At 37.4% G+C, this 27,204-nt stretch overlaps 1 protein-coding gene across 1 annotated transcript in view; it reads right to left on the bottom strand.

Annotated features, from left to right (window-relative positions):
* usp34 (ubiquitin specific peptidase 34) overlaps window positions 1–27,204 on the bottom strand; it is a 480,412-nt gene that overhangs the window by 161,120 nt on the left and 292,088 nt on the right. Inside the window, exons 33-35 of the mRNA XM_039738342.1 lie at window positions 23,042–23,242; window positions 22,857–22,939; window positions 13,273–13,313 (exon numbers count right to left, since the gene is read on the bottom strand). Of these exons, the coding sequence (XP_039594276.1) occupies window positions 13,273–13,313; window positions 22,857–22,939; window positions 23,042–23,242 (325 nt within the window). The remainder of the gene's footprint in view (window positions 1–13,272; window positions 13,314–22,856; window positions 22,940–23,041; window positions 23,243–27,204) is intronic.

The raw sequence follows: 27,204 nt of genomic DNA, 5'->3' as shown, positions 1-27,204 counted from the left end.
TGGTGGTGTTTCTTTTGTACTCCAGGACATGCAAAGGAATGAATAGTACAGAGAGATCAGTTCCACACTATATGCAATCATCAAATTCACACATTAACAGTTCCCACACACCCAAGGACCACCCTTTCTACATTTACAACATGTGTACCTGTTGCAATGTACACACTTCTCTCTGTGCTGTTTTTCCTATTGCATTGAAAGGGCACCTGACACTGATTGAGTTTGCTTTCCTGAGGGAAGCAGCGGTCTTGAAACAGAAGCTTGTCGATGTTGTATCCTCTTTTTCCATCGCCTTTTCTTGTAAGAAGTGATGACGAAGTTCCGCTGCGAGGTGAGCAAAGAACACTCTTCTTTTCTCAGTGGACCCTGTGCATGCGTGTTCATCGCCGAAAGGTCAAGCATGTTGTAACACACGGCAACCGGCCACCTGCATGTTCCTGCACGCACTGAATAAGTTCATGCCTTCTGGTGCATGTTGTCAATGCAGCACTGGGAAAAAAGGAAAGACAAATAAATGTGACATTTTGAAGAAAGCATTTTATAACCTGAATACTACCAATCAGAAAACATCATCATACTAATGCAGTATTATTTGAGAACAGCGTCAGATCGGGTGTAAATTTATGCTGGCTGTGTTAGTTAAGCTCAGATGAGGGGAGGTAAAAGCGTGAACGTAAATGAGAGAATAAAACTGAAAAAAATACCATAAATTTACACCCGATCTGACACGGTTTTGTTTTCAAATAATATTGCATTATTGTGATGATGTTTTTTGATTGGTACTATTCAGCTCATAAAATGATTTCTTCAAAATGTCACATTTATTTGTCTCTTTCTTTTTTTCTCCGGTGCTACATTGATATCATGTACCAGAAGGCATGAGCTTACTCAGTGCGAGCAGGAACATGCAGGTGGCTGGTTGCTGTGTGCTACAACATGCTTGACTTTGGCGGCGATGAACACACATGCACTGTACAGGCATGGACGGGGTCCACTGAGAAAAGAAGAGTGTTCTTGGCTCACCTTGCAGAGGAACTTTGTTGTTGCTTCTTACAAGAAAAGGTGATGGAAAAAGAAAAAGAGGATGCAACACTGACAAGCTTCTGCTCCAAGACAGCCACTTCCCTCAAGAAAGCAAACTCAATCAGTGTCAGGTACCCCTTCAATGTAATGGGAAAAACAGCACAGAGAAGTGTGTACATTGCAACAGGTACACATGTCGTAAATGTAGGAAGGACGGCCCTTGGGTATGTGGGAACTATTAACATTTGAATTTGATGATTGGATATAGTGCTGAACTGATCTCTCTGTACTATTTTTTTCTCTACGTGTCCTGGAGTACAAAAGAAACACCACCATGCACCAGATCTCTTTCTTTGGGGGGAGTTGTATCGTGATCGTAACTGAGAGAATAAAATTGGGGAAAAAAAAAAAAGGCAACTTTTACAAGTGCTATAAATTTACACTGGCTGTTACAGATACAAATCAAATGTATATTGTGTTCTATAAAAGTAAGAATAACAGCAGCCCACTTCTCAAAACGGAGGTCTCCGGGGTCAAAAACCCGTTACCTTCTGCTTACCAGTTAGCAGTTTTTACTGCTGCACCAACAAAGCGGTCGTATTAAAGGCATGTCAATGTCGCACCCTAACCCGGGACCTTTTTCTGCAGTTATATTCTTTAATTAAAGAGCATTTGTTTTGTTATACTTGTACCTTTTGTGAAAGTGTTTATTTGATATTTGGACTTCAGGCTTCACACATTATACACTTCATGTTTATATTTTGTCAGTTATTACTAAAACATGAAAAAGTTTCTGTTTTAACGATGTGTTTACAGAGATTGTTGTAGACATGGAACACACATGAAATTATTTACTCTATACAACTCTAGGTAGCTCATTCCCAGATAATCACTGTTGGAACTGGGAGAACTTCTTGCCCATTCTGCAGCGGTGGGGGGAGTGGTTGGCGGAATGGTATAGCAGGCTGCTTGTGCTTATCGACACATTTTCAAGACAAACGATTTGACGTAGAGGTGCGAAGGGATTTAAGGTGGGTCAGGTTTATGAGTTTTTTCGTAGGCTTTGGCAATTCTAGTGTTGATTCTATTTTATTTTTGTATGAACTTTATCGACAATTAGGCCCTGTCTACGTGGACATCTGAACTGAGTGGTTTTTCTGCCATGTGCAGTGTCAGGTGAACATGAATCGAACACTGTGGGTTTTTCTGCTCACTGCATTGAATCAGACTATCCACATGGGCTTTCTTCATTTGCGTCCAGTCAGATGCACAATCGGATGGCATTAAAAAAAGTCACACGCAGCTTTTTTTGACATCAACTTTTGCTCATATCCTGGTGATTGTGAAGAAAACGTCTTTATTGCATTTACTTGTTGATTATTTAATGTTCTGGAGGACTGGAAATCCAGAGCTCCAAGACAATACAGCACTGGAATCTCTGGCAGAATCCTTCAGCAATGTCCGTCCATAGCTGTTCTGTTGGCTTTGGCATGACAAGGGACTGGAGACATTCCCATAGCACACAACATGTTTAATGCACTATTTTCTGAATGGATGATTTTCCCAGTAGGTACTGGAAATGTAAGGGAGAAAAGGATTTCTCAGTTGCCAAAAAAAAAATCTATACATACACACACACAGATTATATCCCCTCAGCCCGTCTCTTGGATTTGAGTGAATAAATTGGTGCCACAACCGAACTATACTACTTAGCACGATGAGAGAAGTCACAAAATCAACCACAAACTATAAAAATAAAAAACCCGGATCCAAACCCGTTAAGTAGTTCTCTCCTGAAAAGTGAACAGATAGGCAGATACATACATATATATATATATATATACATATGTATATATACATATATATATACATATATATACATATATATACATATATATATATATATATATATATATATATATATATATATATATATATATATATATATATATATATATATACATATATATATATATATATATACACATCTAAACAAATATATACACATATACATACACACATTGAAGCACATTATTAAAATAATAATAATAATAATAATGGAGAATTTGAAGCAGTCTACCATGGATTATTAATGTCGGTGGATGAGTGCACACGAGAATACTGTTTGTATATTGCTTACCTCAAGATGACATGTAGCCTCTCTTCAGGTTTAACAATTGGTTGACAGGCAGTGATGTTTTATCTGCCTACGTCACCATATCAGGAGGATTTTTAACACAAGGAGGTCTAATAAAGCCAAATGATCCAAATTTTGTGAATCCAATGAAGGATAAACCTCAAACTTCACAGTTTAAAAACACTCTGGACTGCCTGATAACTGCCCCCTACAGGTAAACACACAAAACTGCAATCTGGGCTGCAGGATGCTATCTAACAGAGGCAAAGGAATACGAATGTAACGTCATATTGATGCAAATTAAGCATCACTACAAAACACTACTTAAATGCCTAGGTTGCTCAGGCTGCATTCATTTAACAAAGACTTGAACACCCGTATGAACAGGGCCTTAGGGTAGGATTTAACAGCAGCTTGTAACTTTAGTTTTTGGTTGGCATCTTGGTCCAAATTATTGAATCATTACAAATTCAACTAAATTAACTTCTGTTTACTTGAAGACTGCTCTCGATCTACCCCAGAAGTAGTAAAATGTAATCTGTTCCTCTTTTCGAACAACTATAACTTTATTTGTTTCAAATGCTCATGGCCACTATAACTACAGCTTCATTTGTTTGAAAATTGATTTTCTTCTTTTTAATGAACTAGATATGAAGTACAGTATATTACCTGTTGCTGTGTATTTTTTTCATTGTCTCCAAAGACGACACTGTACAATCAAGTTAGCATACAGCTGCAATGACTAAAATTTGAAACTTGTGCATGTTAGAATGGAATAGCTAAAAAATATGCATTTTAATGTTTGTTTCAATTTGAATGTTAAAGGGAAAGAAACAAGTTTTTTGTCAATTATCTGTTTCCCAAACCAAAATAAAAGATAAATTACCTATTTTCTTGTTTCTTTCAAAATTAATTTTGAATATAAAAAAGAACAATGGAAGTCTCAATAGGTATTAACCTCCCTTTTCAAGTACAACCACAAACGTTTGTTGCCTTACAAATGACTCTGAGCACTATCATCGTTTAAGGGCAAAATTGAGCACATATACATTACCTACAAGGGAAAAATTCATAAAATGTATTAGGAAGCAGTAACTGAAATATTTAGAAAAACTGTATGCAGCAGACACAAAGTTCTCTGAAAAGCTAATTTATTTGATAAAAGTTAAGATTCTGCAGTTTTAACACTAATGTTACAATTGTGTAATATGCCACAAGGGTGAAGTGTTTTGCAATTTTATATTTGAAACATATTTGCTGTTATTTACCAACATAAATACTGTCACTGTTAGAGCATACTAGAAATGATGTGGACTTTTGTGGTATATTATAATTAAATCTATTGATATGTAGTCTATGAAAAAGGGATGTTTTGGTTCAACTTTATGTAACATTTACTTCAATGCAGATCAACAACCTTTACGAGGGAGTGGGTTACATGTTGTTTTAAGGGTGTGATGAGTATACTAGTGAAAAGCAATACTTTAAATAAATAATATAATTTTCACCCAAACTGTTGTTTTACTTGACCATTACAAAAAAAATAAACAATATGATGACCCAAAAACAAAAAATGTAAAAGAATTACTCTCATAAATCATTTTAAAAATACAGAAAAATCATTAGCTCTTAAGAAAATTTGTATTTTTTAATGTCTGTACTTTGGAGTACAAACAGCAACAAAGTTTCTTTTTGGAACTATAGCAACATGTTCACCACCACGTGTTGTAAATGCCACCCACTCTACAACTGGTTATTTCCTTTTACATGCTAAAATCCACTGTTTAAAGTGAAGCTACAGTATAGTGGAGTTTCATATGACACTGTCACGAGATTAACAAATTTGGTTTGGAACCAAATTAATTCTCATTCAGTCTTGGTGATGATTCAATTTTACTATCATTTGGACTTGGTCTTGGACTGCTACTGAGAGACAAGAGAGCATGGTGATGGAATGTTGTGGTAGACATGGCAAATGAGGAAAAAAGAGATGATAGAAGAAGTGACAGGAAACAGTTGCAAGCAAAATGGTAGAACACAGCAAGGTATAAGAAGCAAAGAGATGGGTGACTGCAAATAAACTGTAGAATGAGAAAGAAAACAAACATGTTTAGGATTGTGAAGCACATGGCAAAAGAAAGACCGGGTGTAATAGGTGTGAATTGCATTGTTACTCCAGTTAACTGAAACAAAATAAGCCACTAATAAAAAATATCCATTTTTTTTTTAACTAAAACAAAAAAGAAAAATTTTCTGAAAACTAGAACTAAACAAAAATGAGAAAATAAAAATAAAAGCAAAATAGTTTTTGTAATTTTAATTTTCACCAAACTAGTCTTTGTAAGCAATGTACATGCGAGCATGCGGTTTCCTGTATATTTATTAAATACTTTGTATTATTTATATCCATACAGTAGTAAATTTAATTAAAAATGAGCACTGATTCATGTGCACATGTGCAAGCAGCCCTCTCTGCTGGTGTTTGAAACTGTGGATTTCATTGGTCATTTCATTTATCAGTCAGCCTTCCTTTCTAGAACCGTGAGTGAATATCAAAACCTTATCACTTGTGAATGACTTGTTTTATGGATTTCATTGGCTACAATTGACCAGAAATTTCAGACAGCCTTTTGTCAGTGAATGGCAGATAACTTTCACTAAACTTAACTACTAAGGAGCTTAATTTCAAACATCTCATACATATAGCTTTAAAGATACAACTGAATAGTTTGAAAATTAGAAACAAGATTGAATTGCACCACTGCATTTCAATTTCAGTCAGAATTTAAACTCGAAAAAAAAAATCTTTATATGACAAAGAAGGTAGAATTTCAGAAATTTAATTTACTTTGCACAGGTATTGCTGTACTTTTGCAGTGACAGATTAAACAGATGTGTACTAGCCAGTCGATGTTATCAACTGAGCTGACATTACATGTATACGTTTAGATTTAATCAGGGTATTGGTATTGGTGTTTCAACATGGGTGGTGCGGCATCGCAGAGCTGTATTGATAGCAAATGTATAGACTGCAATAATCTAAATATATTTAGAACACCACAGCATTGCAGAGTATTTAACAGGGGAAAGTTTATTTTAACAAGAGTAATGTGCCAAATCGAGCAGCACGGTGGCACAATGGGTAGCGCTGCTGCCTTGCAGTTAGGAGACCTGGGTTTGCTTCTCAGGTACTCCCTGCGTGGAGTTTGCATGTTCTCCCCGTGTCTGCATGGGTTTCTTTTGGGTACTCCGGTTTCCTCCCACATTCCAAAGATATGTAGGTTAGGTACATTGTGATTCTAAATTGTCCCTAGTGTGTGCTTGGTGTGTGGGTGTGTGCCCTGCGGTGGGCTGGCGCCCTGCCCAGGATTTGTTCCCTGCCTTGCGCCCTGTGTTGGCTGGGATTGGCTCCAGCAGACCCCCATGACCCTGTAGTCAGGATATAGCGGGTTGGAGGATGGATGGATGTGCCAAATCTGCACTACTGAAATAAACAATGGTATTGGATCTTTGTGCAGTGAACTTTGTCAAACATTACTGTGCTTAACATAAGGCTCATCAGTGGTAGAGCACTAAAACTATCTGATTGCAATCTTGATATATCTTGCAAAAACAAAAACCTTTTAGGAGTTTGGATCTCTAAGTGAGACAACTCCATCTGACAGGTTTACTTTCAGTGGCAGAGATGAGAATGGGTTTGTTAGATATGTACTGAAAAGCAAATGAACATCAATGAAATGGTCAATGCCTGCCAGCACTTGGCTGCAAAACTGATAATTAAATCTGCTTTTTTCCTATGCTCATTTGACCTTAACACTCTGGGTGACTGTAACATCTACATTTATGTCCCTACGTGTAACAGCACAAAAATTGTGTTATTTGTTTATGGCATTCTTTATTTTATTTATTTATTTATTTATTTTTACCTCTTTCATAATTTAGATCAAACTATGACTTTCAAGTATGTCTAAATGTTTGATATTAGTTTGTATCATATGTTATTAATGTCAACTTTGCTCATAATTCTTTTGTACTCCTTTGACTATTTGTGAAGCACTTTGAGCATTAGAAAGGTAGTACAGCAATTAAATGTATTATTATTATTATTATTATTGCAAGGTGTCATGAGCTCAGGCTTGATTACTAACCTTGTCCGTGTCTGTATAAGGCATGTTTTCACCCATGTCTATGTGGACAGTGTATGTACTTCAGATACTGTTTTAAAGAAATTCTATCATTTAGCACTCTCAACTGCCAAAACATGTTTATTTCTACCTGTGTTGTTAAATTACATTATCCCAGGTTAGGCTCACAGGGAGAAACCCAGATTTTGCATTTTGTATATTATGTGAATAATTTGAGATGTTAACTCAGACGCTGAAGTCTCTTTATTTGGCAGTGATGGGTTTGGAATCATACAGGGTAAATAATATATCGTTATTTGATATACATACATTTCATGTGTCTCCCGTGTCTACAAAGATCTGGGTAAGTGTTGGATGACAAGAAATGCGAGGCAAGAAATGCTGAACACATACCTAAAATAGAAACTTTTTTCATGTTATACTAATAATGATGTGAAGTATATAATCTCTGAAGACTTTTGTCCAAAAATCAAATAAACACATGCACTTTTATTCAAGAATATAACCAAAGAAAAAAAAATTCAATTTACATGTTGATGTCAATGAGTTAAAAACCCAAGCTCAAATGTCAATCGACAGAAAGTTGATATGTATTCTTGGATAGAGCAGAGGTAAGAACTGTTGCTTTATAACCACCAGGTTCCAGGTTCGAGGCCAGGTGCTCCACGTTTTGAATAATAAGCTGCTAATGTTATTACTATAATATAATAAATACATACATTTGATTTGGCTGCTTGTAAATGTTAGCTCTTTTTATGTTATTCATTTGTATTCTGTCAGTGTCGTTCACATGGTACAACGAACTTGTCTCTCCCTCTCTTAGTCGATGATGTTTATCTCCATTCTTTTCACAAGAACACCAATGACCACTGTAACAACTGACAGCTTCTTCACAGTGCTTTCACTGGTTAATAAACTGCTGCGCCGCAATACAACTTAGTTTGGTACCATAAGTAAAATACTGTAGGACCTCCACCTGCAGCTAAAGTCATCACTTTAGTACGTGAGCAATTCACCATGCTAGTGTTTAGATCTGGCAGTGTCATGCTAATGGTGTATGCGCCCAAGAAGAAGTAGCCTTTGACTTCAGTCTAACAGCCGGGATAAAGTTTTGCTACTTGTAAAAGATATTGCTGAAGGGATATAAGCAGACACACGAGCGCTGGTGAATCATGTCTTTTTGGTACCTTGTTGTCACTTCAATTTTTTGTTATTCAGTTTTATTCTTGAATAAATGCATAGTTGTTGTTATAGCTTTGCAAAAGTGTTAATTTTATATTTAGGTATATCTCTGCCTTTCTCGCACATGCACACACACATTCATACATGAAAATGTCACTATTTGAAAATGCTATGCCATTTGAATATTTTTTTTCAATCTTGCCTGTACTCTACATTATGGTGCATGGTACTGAAAATGCAGACATATGTCTTCTTTTTGGGCACACATAGCGTCAGCATGGCACCATCAGATGTAAACACTAGCACTGCGAATTGCTCACGCACTAAAGTGATGACTTTAGCTGCAGGCGGTGGTCCCATTTTATTTATGGTGCCAAGCAGAGTTGTATTGCGGTACAGCAGTCTATTAGCTAGTGAAAGAGCTGTGAAGAAGCTGTCAGTTGTTACAGTGGTCATTGGTGTTATTGTGAAAATAAAGGAGATAAATGCCATCAACTCAGAGAGAGGCAAGTTCGTTGTACCACGTGAATGTCACAGACAGAATAAAACTGAATAATAAAAAAACCCTAACTTTTACAAGTAGCCAAAATTTAAAATGGGTGTTACAGACTCGAATCAGATGTATGTTTTTATTATATTATTGTAATAACAACAGCAGATCACTGCTCAAAACATGGAATGCCTGGCCTTGAACCCACAACCTTCTGGTTACAAGGCAGCAGTTCTTACCTTCTTTCCAGCCAAGAATACTAACCAACTCTCTTTTGATTGCCATTTGAGCTTGGGTTTTTAACTTATTGACAGCAACACGTAAATTGAATGATTTTTTTTTTGGTTATATTCTTGAATAAAAGTGCACTTGTTCATTTGATATTTGGAGTAAAGTCTTTACATGTTATAAACTTCACATCATTATTAGTATAACATGGAAAACGTTTCTATTTTAGGTATATGTTTAGCATTTCTTGCTTCTTATTTCAGGTCATCCTACAATTACACAGATCTTCGTAAACGCAGAATACACATGAAATGTATGTATTCCAAATAACTATATTTATCTACCTTATACAACTCCAGGCACTTCACACCATGGTAAAGAGACTTGAGGTGGGAGATCTCCAGCTCGGATTTTGGATGGGATAGTAGGATTCAGGGATTCTAATGTTAAGTGTGGCAGTTAGGGTCGGCACCACACTACCTGTTCCACCCGAGAGCCTTTTGATCCTGGACTGCTGATAGTCATAACCGAGATAAGTTGGACACATGAGGACATATACATCCAGAGGTAAATGCAAAAGTGAAACAGTGTTGTTATTAAAATCAATCCAAAATACAAACAGTATTCAATAAGTGCAGTGCACCAACTCTTCAATAAATAAAACATCCATAAAAGCAATGGCTCATGGAGGTTAAAATCCCATAAATAATGAGACTTTTAAAATTGATGTTAAAATCACTAGGCAGGGCAGTCTCTTTAAAAACTCACAACCTTAGTGCCTCTTCTAAAACCAATATATCCTCTGCTTACCCAGAATGGGATTTTGCAGCAGAGGAGACTCCCAAGAGAGAGATACAGCCAACTTTCTTTTTTAGGCCTGGGCCTCTGCTGTCTTTGGCTGTCCAGCAGGGTGCCTAGCTGAGACTCCCCTTGCACCCTTCACTTCTACTGCCAGGCTCGGGTCCCTGCAGTCAAAGGCTTCTCTGTAGGGAATTATGCGCTCTATAATTTCCTGCTGCCTTCCCTGGCCTTATGCAGGAGCAAGCCTTGTGCCTTGGGTTACACCACACTCCCATGAAATGCTCAGTGGGAGTGAACTTCACAATTCCCCAAGAAGCTCTCCTTCCAGCTACCTTGCTCCTCTCCTCTGCACCCTGGCATCTCTATCTCTCCTTATTTTAACCTTTCTCTTTTTCTTCTCCCTCCTCTTGCCTTGCTGGCTCCTCTCTCACACAGGTGCTCTCCTGTTCCTGACTTGTTTTCTCATGTTATTGGTGCAGGTGCGACAAGCCACTACCCCCGAGGCATAATTATGGCCCCCAACTGATCCACCGGCTTCTGCACATGTATGCGGCATGATTGGCCAAGTACACCAATCAACCACAGAGTGAAAATGCCTTCAAACTCATTGGATGGTGCTTCATCCTATAACAAGATAATGATTCCAAACATACTGCTAAGACAACACATGAGGTTTTCCAAGGCTAAAAAATTGAAAATTCTTCAAATGGCCAAACCAGTCATTCGATTTAAAACCAATTTAGCATACCTTCCATATGCTTAGGAGAAACATAAGCAGAAAGCCATCGAAACAAGCAGAAGCTCAAGATGGCTGCATTAGAGGTTTAGCAGATCATCACCCAAGAAGATACTCAGCAGTTGGTGATGCTGATGAATTGCAGACTTGCATGCAAGAGATGTGCAACAAAGTACTAAATATGCCTTCTTTAAAACACCTATCATTTCTATGTTCAAAATATTATATTGCCCAAAGAGGGGTTGGGGGGAGGTGGCATTTATAAAAAGTTTTGTCATTTCTATATAATGTGACCGAAAAGTATGCAAATACCCTTAAATTAAAGTCTGAAATATGTACTTAGATAATATCTAAATTGTTTGATTTGTAATTTTAAACACATTTGTCCCAAATATTATATTGGGCACTATACATAGAAAAACAATTTCTATTTATGTTATTGATTTCAATAGTATTTTAAAAAATAAGCAAAATAAATATTCCCTAAAACAAACCTTTTTCAAAGTGTTGAAATGGGTTAATGTCATACAGGCATACATACAGGCATCAGGAGATATCAAAAATAAATATAAAATGAGACAAGTGAGCAATGATCTTACTGCTCATAAAGGGAATCTCAAAAATAAAAAAGAGAGCATCTTTGAAATGAAAACCATTTGAAACCTGTTGTAAATTAAAGTAACAAGGTTAAACTAACAGATGACATCAGAGCACACTTATATGATTCTTGCATTGTCTGATTATATTGGAAACCTTGAACAGTCACATTATCAGGAGAAAATAAAGTTCTGTTACAGACAGTAAAATTGTATCGATTAAGTTGATAAGTACACCTTGAATGATATACATTTTGAGCAAACAAAAGTGTTTTTCCACCTACAAAATTGTGTGCACATTTAAAAAAAAAACCAAATACAAAAAACCAAAGGAAGAAAAATGCACTAAATAAAAGCTAAAGTTTGAAAATGACTAAAAAACAAATTAAATAAAATATAAAAAATAAAATCTAAAACTTAAAACTTGAAATATGTTAATTGTTTGAAAAATACTGAAGGGAATACATTAATGGGAATATTAATGACAGTAAGAATACCTGGAACAAGTGAGTGGGAAAGTTGCTGAAAGAGCACAACAGAAGGGATAATGATGTTCATTGTGTGAAACTAGAAGGACTGAGATGTAGGCTTTCAAAAGAAGAAGTTGCAAAAGAACTAAAAAAGATGAAAACATGTAAAGCAGCAATGCCAACTGGATATTTGTTGGAGCTGTTGAAGGAATGGAAGGCTCTAAGATTTAATGCCTGACAGGCCTATGCAGCATAATTGTGTGTGAAGTAGAGATACTCAATATCTGAAAAAAAGTGTGGCTCATTCCAATTTACAAAAGAAACATTGATCCATTTGTTTGTCGGCCATATCAAGCAATCAACCTTTTGAAGTAGGTAATAAAGTTGGTTTAAAGAGTGCTAGAGAAGAGAATTAGGGATTAACTAAAAGCTAGTGAAATTAAATTTTGCTTCTTACCTGAGAAAGGTACAACTGATGCAATATTTACTGTCATGCATATGTATGAAGGACGTCTAGCAAATGAAAGTCAGTTGCATTATGCATTTATAGATATTTAAAAGCCATTTCACAGGATACCAGGAGAGATGATATGGGTATTAAGTAAAATTAGGTGTGGATGAATAGTTAGTGTGTGCTGTTATGTCAATATATGATGAAGCAAAATACTGCTCAAGACAGCACGTAGAATAGTTAACATGGTGCAAATGCACCAGAGATCTGTTCTAAATCTGCTACTTTTAGTGAGAGTGACTATAGAAGTGTGAGAAGAATTACTGTGGGCACTCTTGTATGCCAATGATCTTGCTTTGATGGCAAAAAGTGAAGCAGAATTGAAGGAGAAGATACTGAAAGGAAAAGCCAGCTTGAGAGCAAAATGCAGGAAAAGACCAGGGTGATGGTTGGAGATGTGGATGATGAGAGTACATGGCCATGTGGGTGCACGTGGTAAAGTTATCTGAAAAAACTGAATCTAATGGAAGGTTTGTTGGAAGAGGGTGCAGACATACTGATGTGAGGGGGGAAGTTTGCAGGCAGCAAATGTGATCTTTGTAGGAAATGTGTGAAAGAGGTTAAAATAATGGATCAGTAAATGCAACCTTAGATATAGGCACTGGAATTGTTTTCTGTCTTAAGAAATGCTTAAGTAATAAAATTAATGAAATGCAACATTACGTGACAAAATGTTGAAGTCCTGTCATTACAATGTGGAAGTTCTAAACAAACATAAAATAACCATAACTATTAACACAAGTAAACGTTTCAGTTTTCATATTTCACAACATAATGAAAATAAAATCCGTTTTATATAAATATGCACACAATTAAAATTAATTTGAATTTGCCTGTTAAAGAGCTACCAGGTATGTCAAAATCTTGATCAACATCAACCAAAAACATCTTTTAAATATTTAACAATTATGCAAATGGTAAGAAAAAAATACAAAATATTGCAAAAAACTAACCTTCATGACGAGACTTGTGATCAGACTGAGCTTTTAAAACCCTAAAACAGGTAATTAAAAACATAAGTACATTACCAAGAGCAAAATAAAACAGTGACTTAATATTCATAATTCAAGATTATGGGTACATATAACTGAAAATGAAAAATAAACTATGTCACTCTATTTAAAAGACCAACATCAACATGCTGAAGGTGATGTCAGTATATTAAGGAAATTTTATAACTTCTAAAGAAACAGGAATTCATAGAAGGGAAACGGAAATTTAAATGACAATTTAAAGAAAACTCTACAAACATATAATTAAACACATTATTTAAATTAATATAATTTGCACTGACTGATCAAACCACTTTGTTTACATCAGTTCCAAACTATGAGTTTGTAATTTTACACTACAGCTACTATTCAATCTAATTCAGATTCAGTTACAGCACAACTTGGAATTTGGAAATTCACAAACATACCTATGCCTTACTAAACAATTTACTGAAGAAAATGCAGTATGTAACTATTTATACTATAGTATAGTATGTTTAGCATGAACACTAGCACAAAAGCAGGCAAACTAAAATACAGAAATAGATTTAATGATTTAGTGTTCTATAACATTAGAATAAGCTAGATGAGAAAAGGCCACTCGCACAACAAAGCTTGAGTTTGTATCTATTTAACTTTTCTAAATTAACATCAAGTCTAGTTTTGAAAGCCCCTAAAATCCAACTGTCTACCACACTTCTTGGCAACTTATTCCATGTATCTATAGTTCTCTGTGTAAAGAAAAATTTCCTAATGTTTGTGCAAAATTTACCCTTAAAGTTTCTAACCATGCCACCGTGTTCTTGATGAACTCATTTTAAAATAACAGTCTCAATCTACTGTACTGACTCCCTTCATAATTTTAAAAATTTCAATCATGTCTCCTCGTAATCTTTTGTTTTAACTGAATTTTTTTTAATCTTTCCTTATTATTTTACTCCTATAGTCCTGGAATCATCCAAGTCGTTCTCCTCTGGACTTCTAGTGCTGCTATTTCCTTTTTGTAGCATGGAGAACAAAACTGTACACAGTACTCCAGATGCATTATAAAGATTGAGCATAACCTCGCTGGACTAGTACTCTGTACATCATGCTATAACCTAACATTCTGTTAGACTAATCAATGACTTCTGAGCACGGTCTGGCAGTTGATAGCATCAAGTCCAATACTACTCCTAAATCCTTCACATAGGGTGTACTTTCAATTTTCACTCTTCCCATTGTCTATTCAAACCTAACAAAGAAACAGCACCAGCATAAATTTACACCCGATCTGACGCTGTTCGTTTTCAAATAATATTGCATTAGTGCGATGATGTTTTCACATATATTGTCTGTTTCTTTCATGTGTGTAATAGACAACAAAGCATAGAGAGAAGTGTGTACATTGTAACAGGTACACACATTGTAAATGTAGGAAGGACGATCCTTGCGTGTGTGTGAACTGTTACCATTTGAATCTGATGATTGCATATAGCGCTGAACTTACTGCTCTGTAATATTCTGTCCTCTGCATGTCCAAGACTACAAAAGAAACGGCATACAGCAACATGTTGGGGACTGGCAAGATCGGGGAAAAATAAAACACGCGGTCACTGATTACAAACAGCAAGATGTTATGTGAATGAATATAATTAATATGAATAATGTTGCCTCCATGCCACAAAGTTTTCTGAAATGTACTATACAGTCATAAAACGAATAATTCCAAATATCATATACAGTGGAACCTCGAGATACGAGTTTAATTTGTTCCAGCACTGAGCTTGTATAGTGAATTTCTCGTATCTAGAACAAACTTCCCCATTGAAAATAATGGAAATCCAGTTAATCCGTTCCGCACCCCCAAAAATATCAACATAAAAATCAATTTTCCTTACAAATAACACTGATAAATAATATACACAAGTGGAACCTCGGTTTGCGAGTAACTTGGTTTACAAGTGTTTTGCAAGACAAGCTAAATTTTTTAATTAATTTTGACTTGATAAAATGAGCGATGTCTTGCAATACGAGTAGTATGGATACACTTTGTCTGCTGAGCGTCATGTGATCATAACTGAACTTATGATTCTTCTCTCTCGCTCGCGTCTCTCTTCTTACCTCTCTCGATCGTGCGCGTGTCTCTCTCTCAGGGCAATCGTCTCCTATTCTCTGTCTGCATGTCCGCGATATTTTTGGATACGCTTATATGGCGAACTGCTACAGCGAAACAATGAAATCACAAACGCATAGATCCTCACGCTACAGGAGAACAAGGAACACTGAGTGAGCTGACGGGCTGGCAGCGTCAGCTTGGGTGAATCCCCGAGTTGAGGCGGATCGGGAAATGCGTCACGCATACCCACAGCCTGGCTCATGGCTCATTACGCGAGCCAATGCTCGTATTTAGATCCAAATTTTTCTCTCATACTTTCCTCATATCTTGAATTTCTCGTATACAGAGCTGTTCATATCTCGAGGTTCCACTGTATACCTATGTCTCTGTTTTTTTTGACATCATAGACCATAAGGTGCATGCTAACTCAGCGTGAGCAGGAACACTCAATAAAACTGAATAAAAAAACAATCAAGTGACATTGAGATACGAAGAAGGCAGATTCGCCAGTGTCTGTGTGTCAGCTTTTATTCCTCCAGATGAGAGAATGTGCAGTTGCACGGTCTCAAAACACCACTCACATCTCCAGTTATTCCCAGTTTCAAATAAAAACTACTAGCGTCAGATCCCCCTTGGGGTTGGGGGGAGTGGTGGGCAGTAGTATGTATCGTGATCGTGATTTAGAGAGAATAAAAGTGAAAAAAAAGGTAACTTTTACAAGTCCTATAAATGAACACCGTGTGTTACAGACCAAGTGTATGTGTGTACTGTATAATATTAACAATAACAGAAGCTCACTACTGAAAACGGCAAATATAGGAGACAGTGGGGATTGAACCAGTGACCCCTTGATCACAAGTCAGCAAATCTTATTCCTACGCCACGGAAGCTGTTGTGTTTTCCTTGAACCTTTTGTGAAAGCATTTATTTGATCTTTGGACTTCATACATTATACAGTTTATGCCTACATTTTGTCATTTACTACTAAAATATGAAAAACGTTTCTGTTTTAACAATGTGTTTACATAGATTATTGTAGAAACGGAACACACATGAAATGTGTGTGTTCCAAATAACAATCTATTATTTCCACTCTAAAACTCCACTTCACTCCCAGATAATCAATCAATGCATGAGCTGGGAGAAGTCTGTGCACGTTCTAAGTCGGTGGAGGGATAGAATAAGCGGTTGCTTGCTGCTTGTCATTATCGGCACATTTATAGGACAAAGGATGCTGGCGGAGAGGTGCGAATGGATTTAAGGTGGACCAGATTTTTGAGTTTTCTCATAGGCTCTGGTAATTTTAGTCTTAAATGGTAAAACTAAAAAAGCCAAAAAATTTAACTGCTGCAGTTACTTTACACATTCTGACTCCTTAAGCTCCTTTTAATAATCTCCCCCTTAACTGCCTACTGTTTGCCTTATCTTTAAGGTTAACTTTACTATTCTTTGTCTGCACTCCAAGCTTTGCACACCTCTTATTACTTACTTAAAAGCTCTCCACTCGCAGTTTATATTCCTTTGTATGAATAAACCCTTATGCTATCACCCTCTTAACTGCTGTTTTCCTGATTGCTAAGATCTGTTAAATCTTGAAAACCTTGCTTACTGAATATCTACTGCTAGTTAATTTCTTATTGTCTTGTCTGCTTCTACGGCAGCTTGTTCCTTATTGAAGCTTTAATGCTAGCCACTGCCTATATACAGATGTGCCCTTCTCTTTACCGCTTTGAAGTCAGCTGCTGTCCTTTTTTTTTGCCACTAAGGAATAGTTGCTTCTACTACTTACTACAACACTGGTTATTTACTTAGAGAGATGCAAGTGTCAGCTACTGCTGCTTAATCCCCTACCTCGCTGACGATAGTTTGAATACAAATGACAAGAATGTAAAGTTAATTTTCTAAATGCTCCTCCAGGTACTCTGCTGCTTTTGCTCTTGTGCGGGTTGAAAAAAAAGTAAAAACCCTGTCACACATGTGTGCATAGGACGCAGCTGAAGGGCTTAGAAAGGATTGATTTTACATCTGCCTGGGGGGTGGGTTTACACTGACGTTCTTTCTAAGTTCCCTACAGGTCTTTCCCGGGAAATCCCACCAGGAGTCACCACCTCGAAGCGGGACACATCACTTCCGGTCCCGGCCCTGAGGACGACATCACTTCCGGTCCCAGCCTCGAGGACGATGTCACTTCCGCCCAACGTCCTATAAAGCCTCCCGCCTTTGCTCTGGGAGGCAGTTCTGTTTTGGACTCTGTCGTGTAAACTTGACTACATGAATCATTTGCTTTTGCAGCCAGGAAACCGCATTAAACGGGTGGCCCTGCCTCGAGTCTCTTCTTGTTACAACCCTAAGTCTCAAACCACAGAACACACAACTCTCAGCTCCTCCTCCTTCAGTTGCAAAGATGACGTCAGCATGTCTCAGTCGCCAATCTCAGTATATCTCAGTTCATTTGTTGATTTCTCATCTCCCTATAAACTCATTTTAGTAGCATGTACGTATGAGCTCAGCACGAAAGTCATCCATGTGTTCTGCATGCTTTTCCATGAAGCTACTCCTCAATTAGTAAATTCTTTTTTTCTCACTTTTCTCCATAAAAGTCAAGCCATAAAAGTCTTAAAAAACTTTTCTTAGTTGACAGGTCCATGCAATACTATGTTTATCTTTTTAAAAGATAAACACAAATACTGAAATTAAAATGTCCCTCAATTTTCAAGGTACTGGGACAGAGGGCTACAACAAACAGATAAAGTTGAATTGGAGGAGAAGCTCAACAATCTAGGATACTAAGCCAAAACTCCACCTGATGAAGAAGGAACCACATGAAGTTATCTAAGCTTCCAGTTAGCATACTCCTATCATATGTGTAAAACAAATGGTGTAGATCAGACCTTTGGGAATGTTTCTCTATTTCTTTGTCAAGTTGTTGGTGAGCCCCTGTGAATTTTGAAGAAGGATCTACTATTACTTGGGCAAGGGAAGTCTACGTTGACAACCTTAATTTGTTACCACTAGGAATTTCACCATTGAGCACAAAGAAAAAACATTAAATAGGTAATATACTAAAACATTGTGTTATCCGTGTTATTTTTTTTTATGAAATACCGAGTTTCATTGGTCATCTTTTATTATACAACAAATAACTATATATAATTACAGTGGGGAAAATAAGTATTGTTTTTCTCAGTAAATATATTTCGAATGGGGCTATTGACATGAAATTTTCACCAGATGTCGGTAACAACCCAAGTAATCCACAAATATACAGAAATCAAAACAAGCAAATCCATAAATTATGTGTAATAAAGTGGAATGACACAGGGAAAACTTACTGAACACATAAAGAAAAGCAGGTGCAAAAAGGCATGGAAAGCCAAAAAAACCAGCTGAAATCTGTCAGTATTTTGAAAGCAATTCTGCCCCCAATCAGTGCAAATTAATATCAACTGGTTTAGTTTTAATTGATGGCCTACAAAAAGGTTTCTCATTACCAGGGTGTCACACAAGAAGCATCTCATGAATGGTAAAAGCAAAGAGCTCTCTCAAGACCTTCGCAACCTTATTGTTGCAAAATATATTGATGGCATTGGTTACAGACGTATTTCTAAACTTCTGACTATTCCAGTGAGCACTGTTGGGGCCATAATTCGTTAGTGGAAAGAACATCATTTCAACATAAACCAGCCATGGTCTGGTGCTCCTCACAAGATTTCTAACAGAGGAGTTGTCCTGGAGCCAAGGACCACTCACGGAGAACTTCAGAAAGATCTGGAATTAGCAGGTATTTGTTGAAAAAAAAACCAATAAGTAATGCACTCAAACGCCGTGGCCTCTATGCACACTCACCACGCAAGACTCCACTGCTGAAGGAAAAGCATGTTGAAGCTCGTTTAAAGTTTGCTGCACAACATTTGGACAAGCCAATGAAATACTGGGAGAAAATAAGTCTGGTCAGATGAGACCAAAATTGAAGTCTTTGGATGTCATTGCATACACCATGTTTGGAGGAGAAATGGCACTGCATATCATCATGGTGTTAGGCTGTTTTTTCAGCATATGGTACGAGCTGACTTCATATAATTGAAGGAAGGATGAATGGAGAAATGTACAAGGACATTCTTGACAAGAATCTGCTGCCATCTACCAGGATGCTGAAGATGAAACAAGGGTGGACATTTCAGCAAGACAATGACCCCCCAACACACAGCCAAGTAACCTCTCAATTGGTTTCAGAGAAAGAAAATAAAGCTGCTAGAATGGGCTATTCAATCACCCGACTTGAATCCAATTGAAAATCTTTGGAATGAACTGAAAATTGAAATTCATAGAAGAGGACCCTGCAACCTTCAAGATTTGAAGTCAGTTTTTGTTGAAGAATGGGCCAAAATCACAACTGAGCAATGCATGTGACTAGTTTCTCCATACAGGAGGCATCTTGAGGCTGTCATTGTCAACAAAGGTTTTCCTACTAAGTATTAAACAAATTTCAGTAAGCGTGTTCAATACTTATTCCCTGTGTCATTTCACTTTATTACACATAACAATTTATGGACTTATTTGTTTTGATTTCTTTTTATGTGTGGATTACTTGGGTTGTTACCAACATCTGCTGAAAATTTCATGTTAATAGCCCCATTAGAAATATATTTATGGAGAAAAACGTTGAACCATTCAATACTTATTTTCCCGGGTGTGTATACAGGCAGTCCCCGGGTTACGTACGAGATAGGGACTGTTGGTTTGTTCCTAACTTGAATTTGTATGTAAGTCGGAACAGGTACATTATTTTAATAAATGCTATTCTTGACCAACTGTAACTAAGTGCTCTGCCAATGAATGATGGAGTTTCTCTCTGACCCTTTTATTATTTCTACTTTATTTTCCATGGCGATGGTTTTTCTCTTCTTTACTGTATCACCAGCATCAGATTTGTGTTTCAGAGACATTGTTGAAGGGTGAAGACAAAAGATTAAGATGAGCTCTTCTGCACAGCACTATACACGCTAACACAGCAGGAAGGCACCCCTCGCCAGCACGTCTGATGTACTGACGAGAGACAACTTCCTGCTATGTATGTAACAGTACAAGTAGGCTTGCTATTGAGAATGAATGGGGGTGGTTCACCATTCGCCCAGCACAAAGTCACATCCACTTGCATAGAATATGCTGCCTGCAGCGTCCACCAACCGAGAACGAACAGGTTGTGGCCAAAAGCGGGTAGTGAATTGCCCCCCACCACCACCCACATTCGACAGGCAGCCACTTGAGCCTCCCACCGCTCCATTCACTTCAATGGCCTCCATTCAGCCACAACTGGGTCACCACTTGAAGCTTCACCAGCCGCCAATAGAGAATGAACTTGGCAGTCGTTTGAGGGACACTGCAAGGCTGTGTGGTGGGCGGGCAGTGAAACGCCCCCCTCCGCCCCATCCAGTCAGGAGCAGTAGCTGCAGCAGCGTGGTGGAACGGCAGCGAACCGCCCCATTAAACCTCCATCCTGCACCTGAGAAGAAGCTGTGGCCCTGGTGACTATGGACACTAAACTGTGCGAGCAGCGAAATCACCCCCTTCTAGCCTCCGTCCAGCTACTGACTGCAGTGTCCCCAGGCCAAAGATGACGGAGCGGCAGTTACTGAGGAGCCTGTGTCGCGTCCCCCAGACAGATGAAGGAGCAGCTGCGACCCCATTCGTAAGTCAAATATCCATAACTTGGGGACAAACCTGTATATATTATTATATTAAAATTTACAGAAACAGAGCTAATTTGTTATTTTTGTCATTTCTAGCAGATGAGATACTTGTATATCTGCAGTATGTAATCTGAAATTTTTTTAAATTGTAAGATTGTGCAGCTAGACCACAAGTCAATAAAGCACTAGCCCCAGTGCAGAACACATAACAAAACTGTCAGAGCTCAGTCTTAAACCAAAAACTTTAGTGTTTAACTGGCACCAAAAAGTGAATGCATAACATTAAGCAAACTGAAAATGAAAGCCTAGAAAAGCCAAACTAATAGGGTAGATGGATTTTTAATTTATAACGTGTTAAAGCAGGTAGCACTAAGTGATACTTGTTTTAATTTTCTAAATACAGTCAAGTCCCCTACATACAAACGAGTTTCTATTCCGAGAGTAAGTTCATAAGTCCACTTTGTTCTTAAGTCAAACAAAGTTGCCTAGGCACCCACCGAACACAACATATGCAGACCTCTCCTCAACTCCTATCAAAAACATATTTGTACTGTACAGTAAACAAGAAAGTGCTTTTAAAAATTAATATTTATATTTTTGATAAAGATTTCTAGTGATTTAAACAATAAACAACTGAAAATTATTTATTATTCTCCTGATTTTCTATCAGCAGATCTCAGTACAGTAGACTCGTTTACATCTAGCACAAAACCAAATTTTTCACTTATTTAAATAATTTTTAATTTATTGGACTTCACGTTTGCAGGTTTGAAAGTTTGTATCTTAAAGGTTTGTATATAGGGGACTTTCTGTATTGAATTTTAAATGCAGAAGTTGGACTGATATGTTGTATTTTTAGCACAATGCAGTTGTTTTAATAACCTACTCTTATTCTCATACATGGAAATGCAGGATCATACTATATATTTTGATTAGTTAATAATTCTAAAATTAAAATAAACTTTGATCATTAGTACGGATTAAATGACCTCATAAATTAAAAATAAATAAATACAAATGTGGATAACACCATTTAACAAGCTTTTCTTGTTGCGTTTTACCACTGAGGGCCTTGAGTGCTTTCTTTAAGGTGTTAGACTAGGCAAGAAACATTTTCCTAAAACACTCTAATTTGTAATTAACATATGTTGTGTTTATTTACTTTTAGGGGAAATTTATAAAGCATCCACAACAGTGAGAGACCTATGCTGTCTATGCTTGCTTTCCAACACGTCAGTTTTATTTCCTTTTTTGATAATTCTTCAGTTATTTGAGTTTTAATTTTCAGAACCTGGCGCCTCCATTTCTCACCTAATGCAATTGTGCTTCCATTAGTTTACATGGTATTTTACATTTACAACCTCAATTCCAAAAGTTCTTGACTACTTGCAAAATGCTAATTAAAAATAATATATACAAATTCTGAAGCACATATCAGCTATTACAAAAACATGAAACTGTAAAAAGCATAATGAATTACACAGATCTGAGGATTTCTGAAATACTCTCATTATGAAAGTTAAGAAGTTATCTGTTCTGGAATCTCAGATGCTTGCAAATTTAATGTTACTAAGCTCAGCATTTCTAAAATACATAATTACAAAATAAAACACCTGTAGAGGTTATCTGATGGTAACACCAATTACTTATATAAATCTCAGTAAACAGGATGATTAAATGCAGCTATTTTATATATAATATAAATCAACCACATGACTCTTGAAACAACATCAAATCATTACACAGTTTTAACTTACCTGTGAGCTAGATTGTCATAAGTATAGGCAACTCTAATTAAATGATTTATTATGTTGGTTCCCTGAACAAGAGTAAGAAAGACCTAAAAATATAAAATAAAAAATATATTGGTGTCAGTTTTAAAAAGAGGCAAAAATAAAAGGCAATTACATTTCACTAATGTAAATATAGCATAACCTTTTACCTCTGTTAGTCTAGGTATATGAAGGCCCTTCCCATGTTCTCCAGACCCCTTTCTAGATTTTGCAGGCCATGGTCTTTTGCGGTGATTTTCTGTTACACCTGACCACGCAAATACATCGTGATAGGCTAAGTCCAAATCAGCTGGGTCCACAGCAAACTGACATATAAGCTTCAAAAGGCAGGCGAGGCAGTCTAACAGCCACTAGATTCAATAACATAACAATTATACTTGACAATGACTTGTAGACATGCTCACAATAACAAATGATGACAGCAACAGTAGAAACAGTAGTAATAATAATATTATTAATAAACAGAATGCTTTATTATAGGGTTTAAAAAGCCATATACAGGTAGTCGTTAACTTATTACCACTTTTAGTTCAGATGGACCGGTAACAAGTCGATATGGACGCTAGACGAACTGGTGTATATATTCAAATCTGACTGCATGTATAGTACAGTATAATTCTTCTTTCGTCTGCTCCTGTTATGGATTGCCACAGTGAATCATCTTTTCCCATACCCTCCTATCCTCTGAGCCTTGCTCTGTTACACCCACCAACTGGCATGTCATCTCTCACCACATCCATAAACCTCTTCTTAGGGCCTTCCTCCTTTTCTCTTATCTGGCAGCCCCGTCCTTAGCATCCTTTTCCAAATTATATATATGTGTATGTATGTAAATATATATATAATTATATATAAATATCTATATATATAATTCACTAAGGCAAGACACCCATGGAAAGCACGGCAGAAGGGGCGTGGATTCACTAAGCCACCGACAAGACAGACACCTATGGCGCACGTAGGAAGGAGCCACGCCGGAGGTGAATCGCCATATGCAGCGTGTAAAACGGTTTGCGAGGCGTATCCCATGGGATCCTTAAAACAATCCTTTACAACTGAGGTTAAAACACAATGAAGTAAGCAGTCTCTAAAAACTGAGTTTTCGGTTACGACGCACAACCGTGTGCGCCATAGCAAACTGTTTTACACTTTACATACAGCAATTCGAATCCGCGACAAACATGTGTCTTCTTAGATGCTCCTACAGGAACATGGAAAGTCTACGTGAGTCACAGGTGCATCTGGACTGTGCAAAGACCACAACGACTCAAGTGACGAGTTGGAGGTGGGCACATGAGCGATGGCGGTCCGCCAGTTTTCAGTCACGGACGATTGTGTGTTGGTTCATTCCGTGCATTGTTACAATGTTGCTTTTCTTGCTGATTTATTACATTACCGATTTTTCAAATGTTAATTTTCTCCCTGTGCTTAAAAATCATTAAAAAACGGCATATGGTACGCCACGGGTTGGCTAGTATAAATATATATATATATATATATATATACACACACACACATACACATACACACATACATACATATATATATATATATATATATATATATATATATATATATATATATATATATATATATATATATATATATATATACAAACCGATTCCAAAAAGTTGGGACACTATACAAATCGTGAATAAAAACTGAATGCAATGATGTGGAGGTGCCAACTTCTAATATTTTTTCAGAATAGAACATAAATCACGGAACAAAAGTTTAAACTGAGAAAATGTATCATTTTAAGGGAAAAATATGTTGATTCAGAATTTCATGGTGTCAACAAATCCCAAAAAATTTTGGACAAGGCCATTTTCACCACTGTGTGGCATCTCCCCTTCTTCTTACAACACTCAACAGACGTCTGGGGACAGAGGAGACCAGTTTCTCAAGTTTAGAAATAGGAATGCTCTCCCATTCTTGTCTAATACAGGCCTCTAACTGTTCAATCGTCTTGGGCCTTCTTTGTCGCACCTTCCTCTTTATGATCGCCAAATGTTCTCTATAGGTGAAAGATCTGGACTGCAGACTGGCCATTTCAGTACCCGGATCCTTCTCCTACGCAGCCATGATGTTGTGATTGATGCAGAATGTGGTCTGGCATTATCTTGTTGAAAAATGCAGGGTCTTCCCTGAAAGAGATGACGTCTGGATGGAAGCATATGTTGTTCTAGAACCTGAATATATTTTTCTGCATTGATGGTGCCTTTCCAGACATGCAAGCTGCCCATGTCACACGCACTCATGCAACCCCATACCATCAGAGATGAAGGCTTCTGAACTGAGCATTGATAACAACTTGGGTTGTCCTTGTCCTCTTTGGTCCGGATGACATGGCGTCCCAGATTTCCAAAAAGAACTTCAAATCGTGACTCGTCTGACCACAGAACAGTCTTCCATTTTGCCACATTCCATTTTAAATGATCCCTGGCCCAGTGACAACGCCTGAGCTTGTGGATCTTGCTTAGAAATGGCTTCTTCTTTGCACTGTAGAGTTTCAGCTGGCAATGGCGGATAGCACGGTGGATTGTGTTCACTGACAATGGTTTCTGGAAGTATTCCTGAGCCCATTCTGTGATTTCCTTTACAGTAGCATTCCTGTTTGTGGTGCAGTGTCGTTTAAGGGGCCGGAGATCACGGGCATCCAGTATGGTTTTACGGCCTTGACCCTTACGCACAGAGATTGTTCCAGATTCTCTGAATCTTGGATGATGTTATGCTCAGTTGATGATGATAGATGCAAAGTCTTTGCAATTTTTAAGCTGGGTAACATCTTTCTGATATTGCTCCACTATCTTTCTGCAACATTGTGGGAATGGGTGATCCTCTACCCATCTTGGCTTCTGAGAGACACTGCCATTCTGAGAAGCTCTTTTTATACCCAATCATGTTGCCAATTGACCTAATTAGTGTTTATTGGTCTTCCAGCTCTTCGTTATGTTCAAATTTACTTTTTCCAGCCTCTTATTGCTACTTGTCGGTTTGTATGGTTTGTGTATATATATATATATATATATATATATATATATATATATATATATATATATATATATATATATATATATATATATATATATATATATATATATATATATATAGAGAGAGAGAGAGAGAGAGAGAGAGAGAGAGAGAGAGAGCATCTCTCCTCTGCACATGTCCAAACCAATGCAATCTCACATCTCTGAATTTATCTCCAAGCTGTCCAACCTGGGGTCAACATCTAATGTACTCTTTACTAATCCTGATCCTCATTACACATAATGCAAATCTTAACATCTTTAACTCTGCCACTACCAGCTCTGTCTCCTATTTCTTGGTCAATGCCACCGTCTCCAACCTATATAACACAGCTGGTCTCACTACCATCCCTTTCACTCTTGTTGAGACAGGTCTGTCACAATTCACTCCTGACACCTTTCTTCCACGCTTCTAATTACTCTGTACTGTTGACCCCAGGTATTTAAAGTCATCAAACATTGCCAACTCTACTCACTGCATCCTCACTACTCCTCTGCCCTTCCTCTCATTTACACACATATATTCTGTTTTGTTTCTACTGATCTTCATTCTTTTCCTCTCTAGAGCAAATTGCCACCGTTCCAGGGTCTTCTCGACCTGCTCTCTACTCTCGCTACAGATCACAATGTCATCAGCGAACATCATTGTCCATGGGGACTTCTGTCTAACTTTATCTGTCAACCTGTACATCACCATTACAAAAAAGAAACAGCTCGGAGACAATCCCTGATGTAATCCCACCTCCTTGAAAGTATCTGTCACTCCTACAGCAGACATCACCACTGTCACACTTCCCTTGTACATATCCTGTACAACTATTACATACTTCTCTGCCATTCCCGACTTCCTCATACAATACCACAACTCCTCTCTAGGCACGCTGTCATATTCTTTCTTCAGTTCCACAAAGACGTAATGCAACTCCTCCTAGCCTTCTCTATACTTCTCTGCACTCAGAGCAAACATTGCATCTGTAGTGCTCTTTTCTGGCATGAAACCATATGGCTGCTTGCTAATCATCACCTGCCTTCTTAACCTAGCTTCCACTACTCTTTCCCATAACTTCATAGTGTGGCTCATCAGTTTTATCCCTCTGTAGTTACTACAGCTCTGCACATCCCCTTTATTCTTAAAACTCGGTACCAGGACACTTCTCCACTCCTCATGCATCCTCTCACTTTCTAAGATTGCATTAAATAATCTGGTTAAAAACTCCACTGCCATCTCTCCTAAACACCAGCAATTCTACACAGGTATGCCATCTGGACCAATGGCCTTT

Source organism: Polypterus senegalus, chromosome 16 (assembly GCF_016835505.1).
Source record: "Polypterus senegalus isolate Bchr_013 chromosome 16, ASM1683550v1, whole genome shotgun sequence".
In the NCBI taxonomy this organism is placed as follows: Eukaryota; Metazoa; Chordata; class Cladistia; order Polypteriformes; family Polypteridae; genus Polypterus; species Polypterus senegalus.
This window is presented reverse-complemented; position numbering and strand designations above follow the sequence as displayed.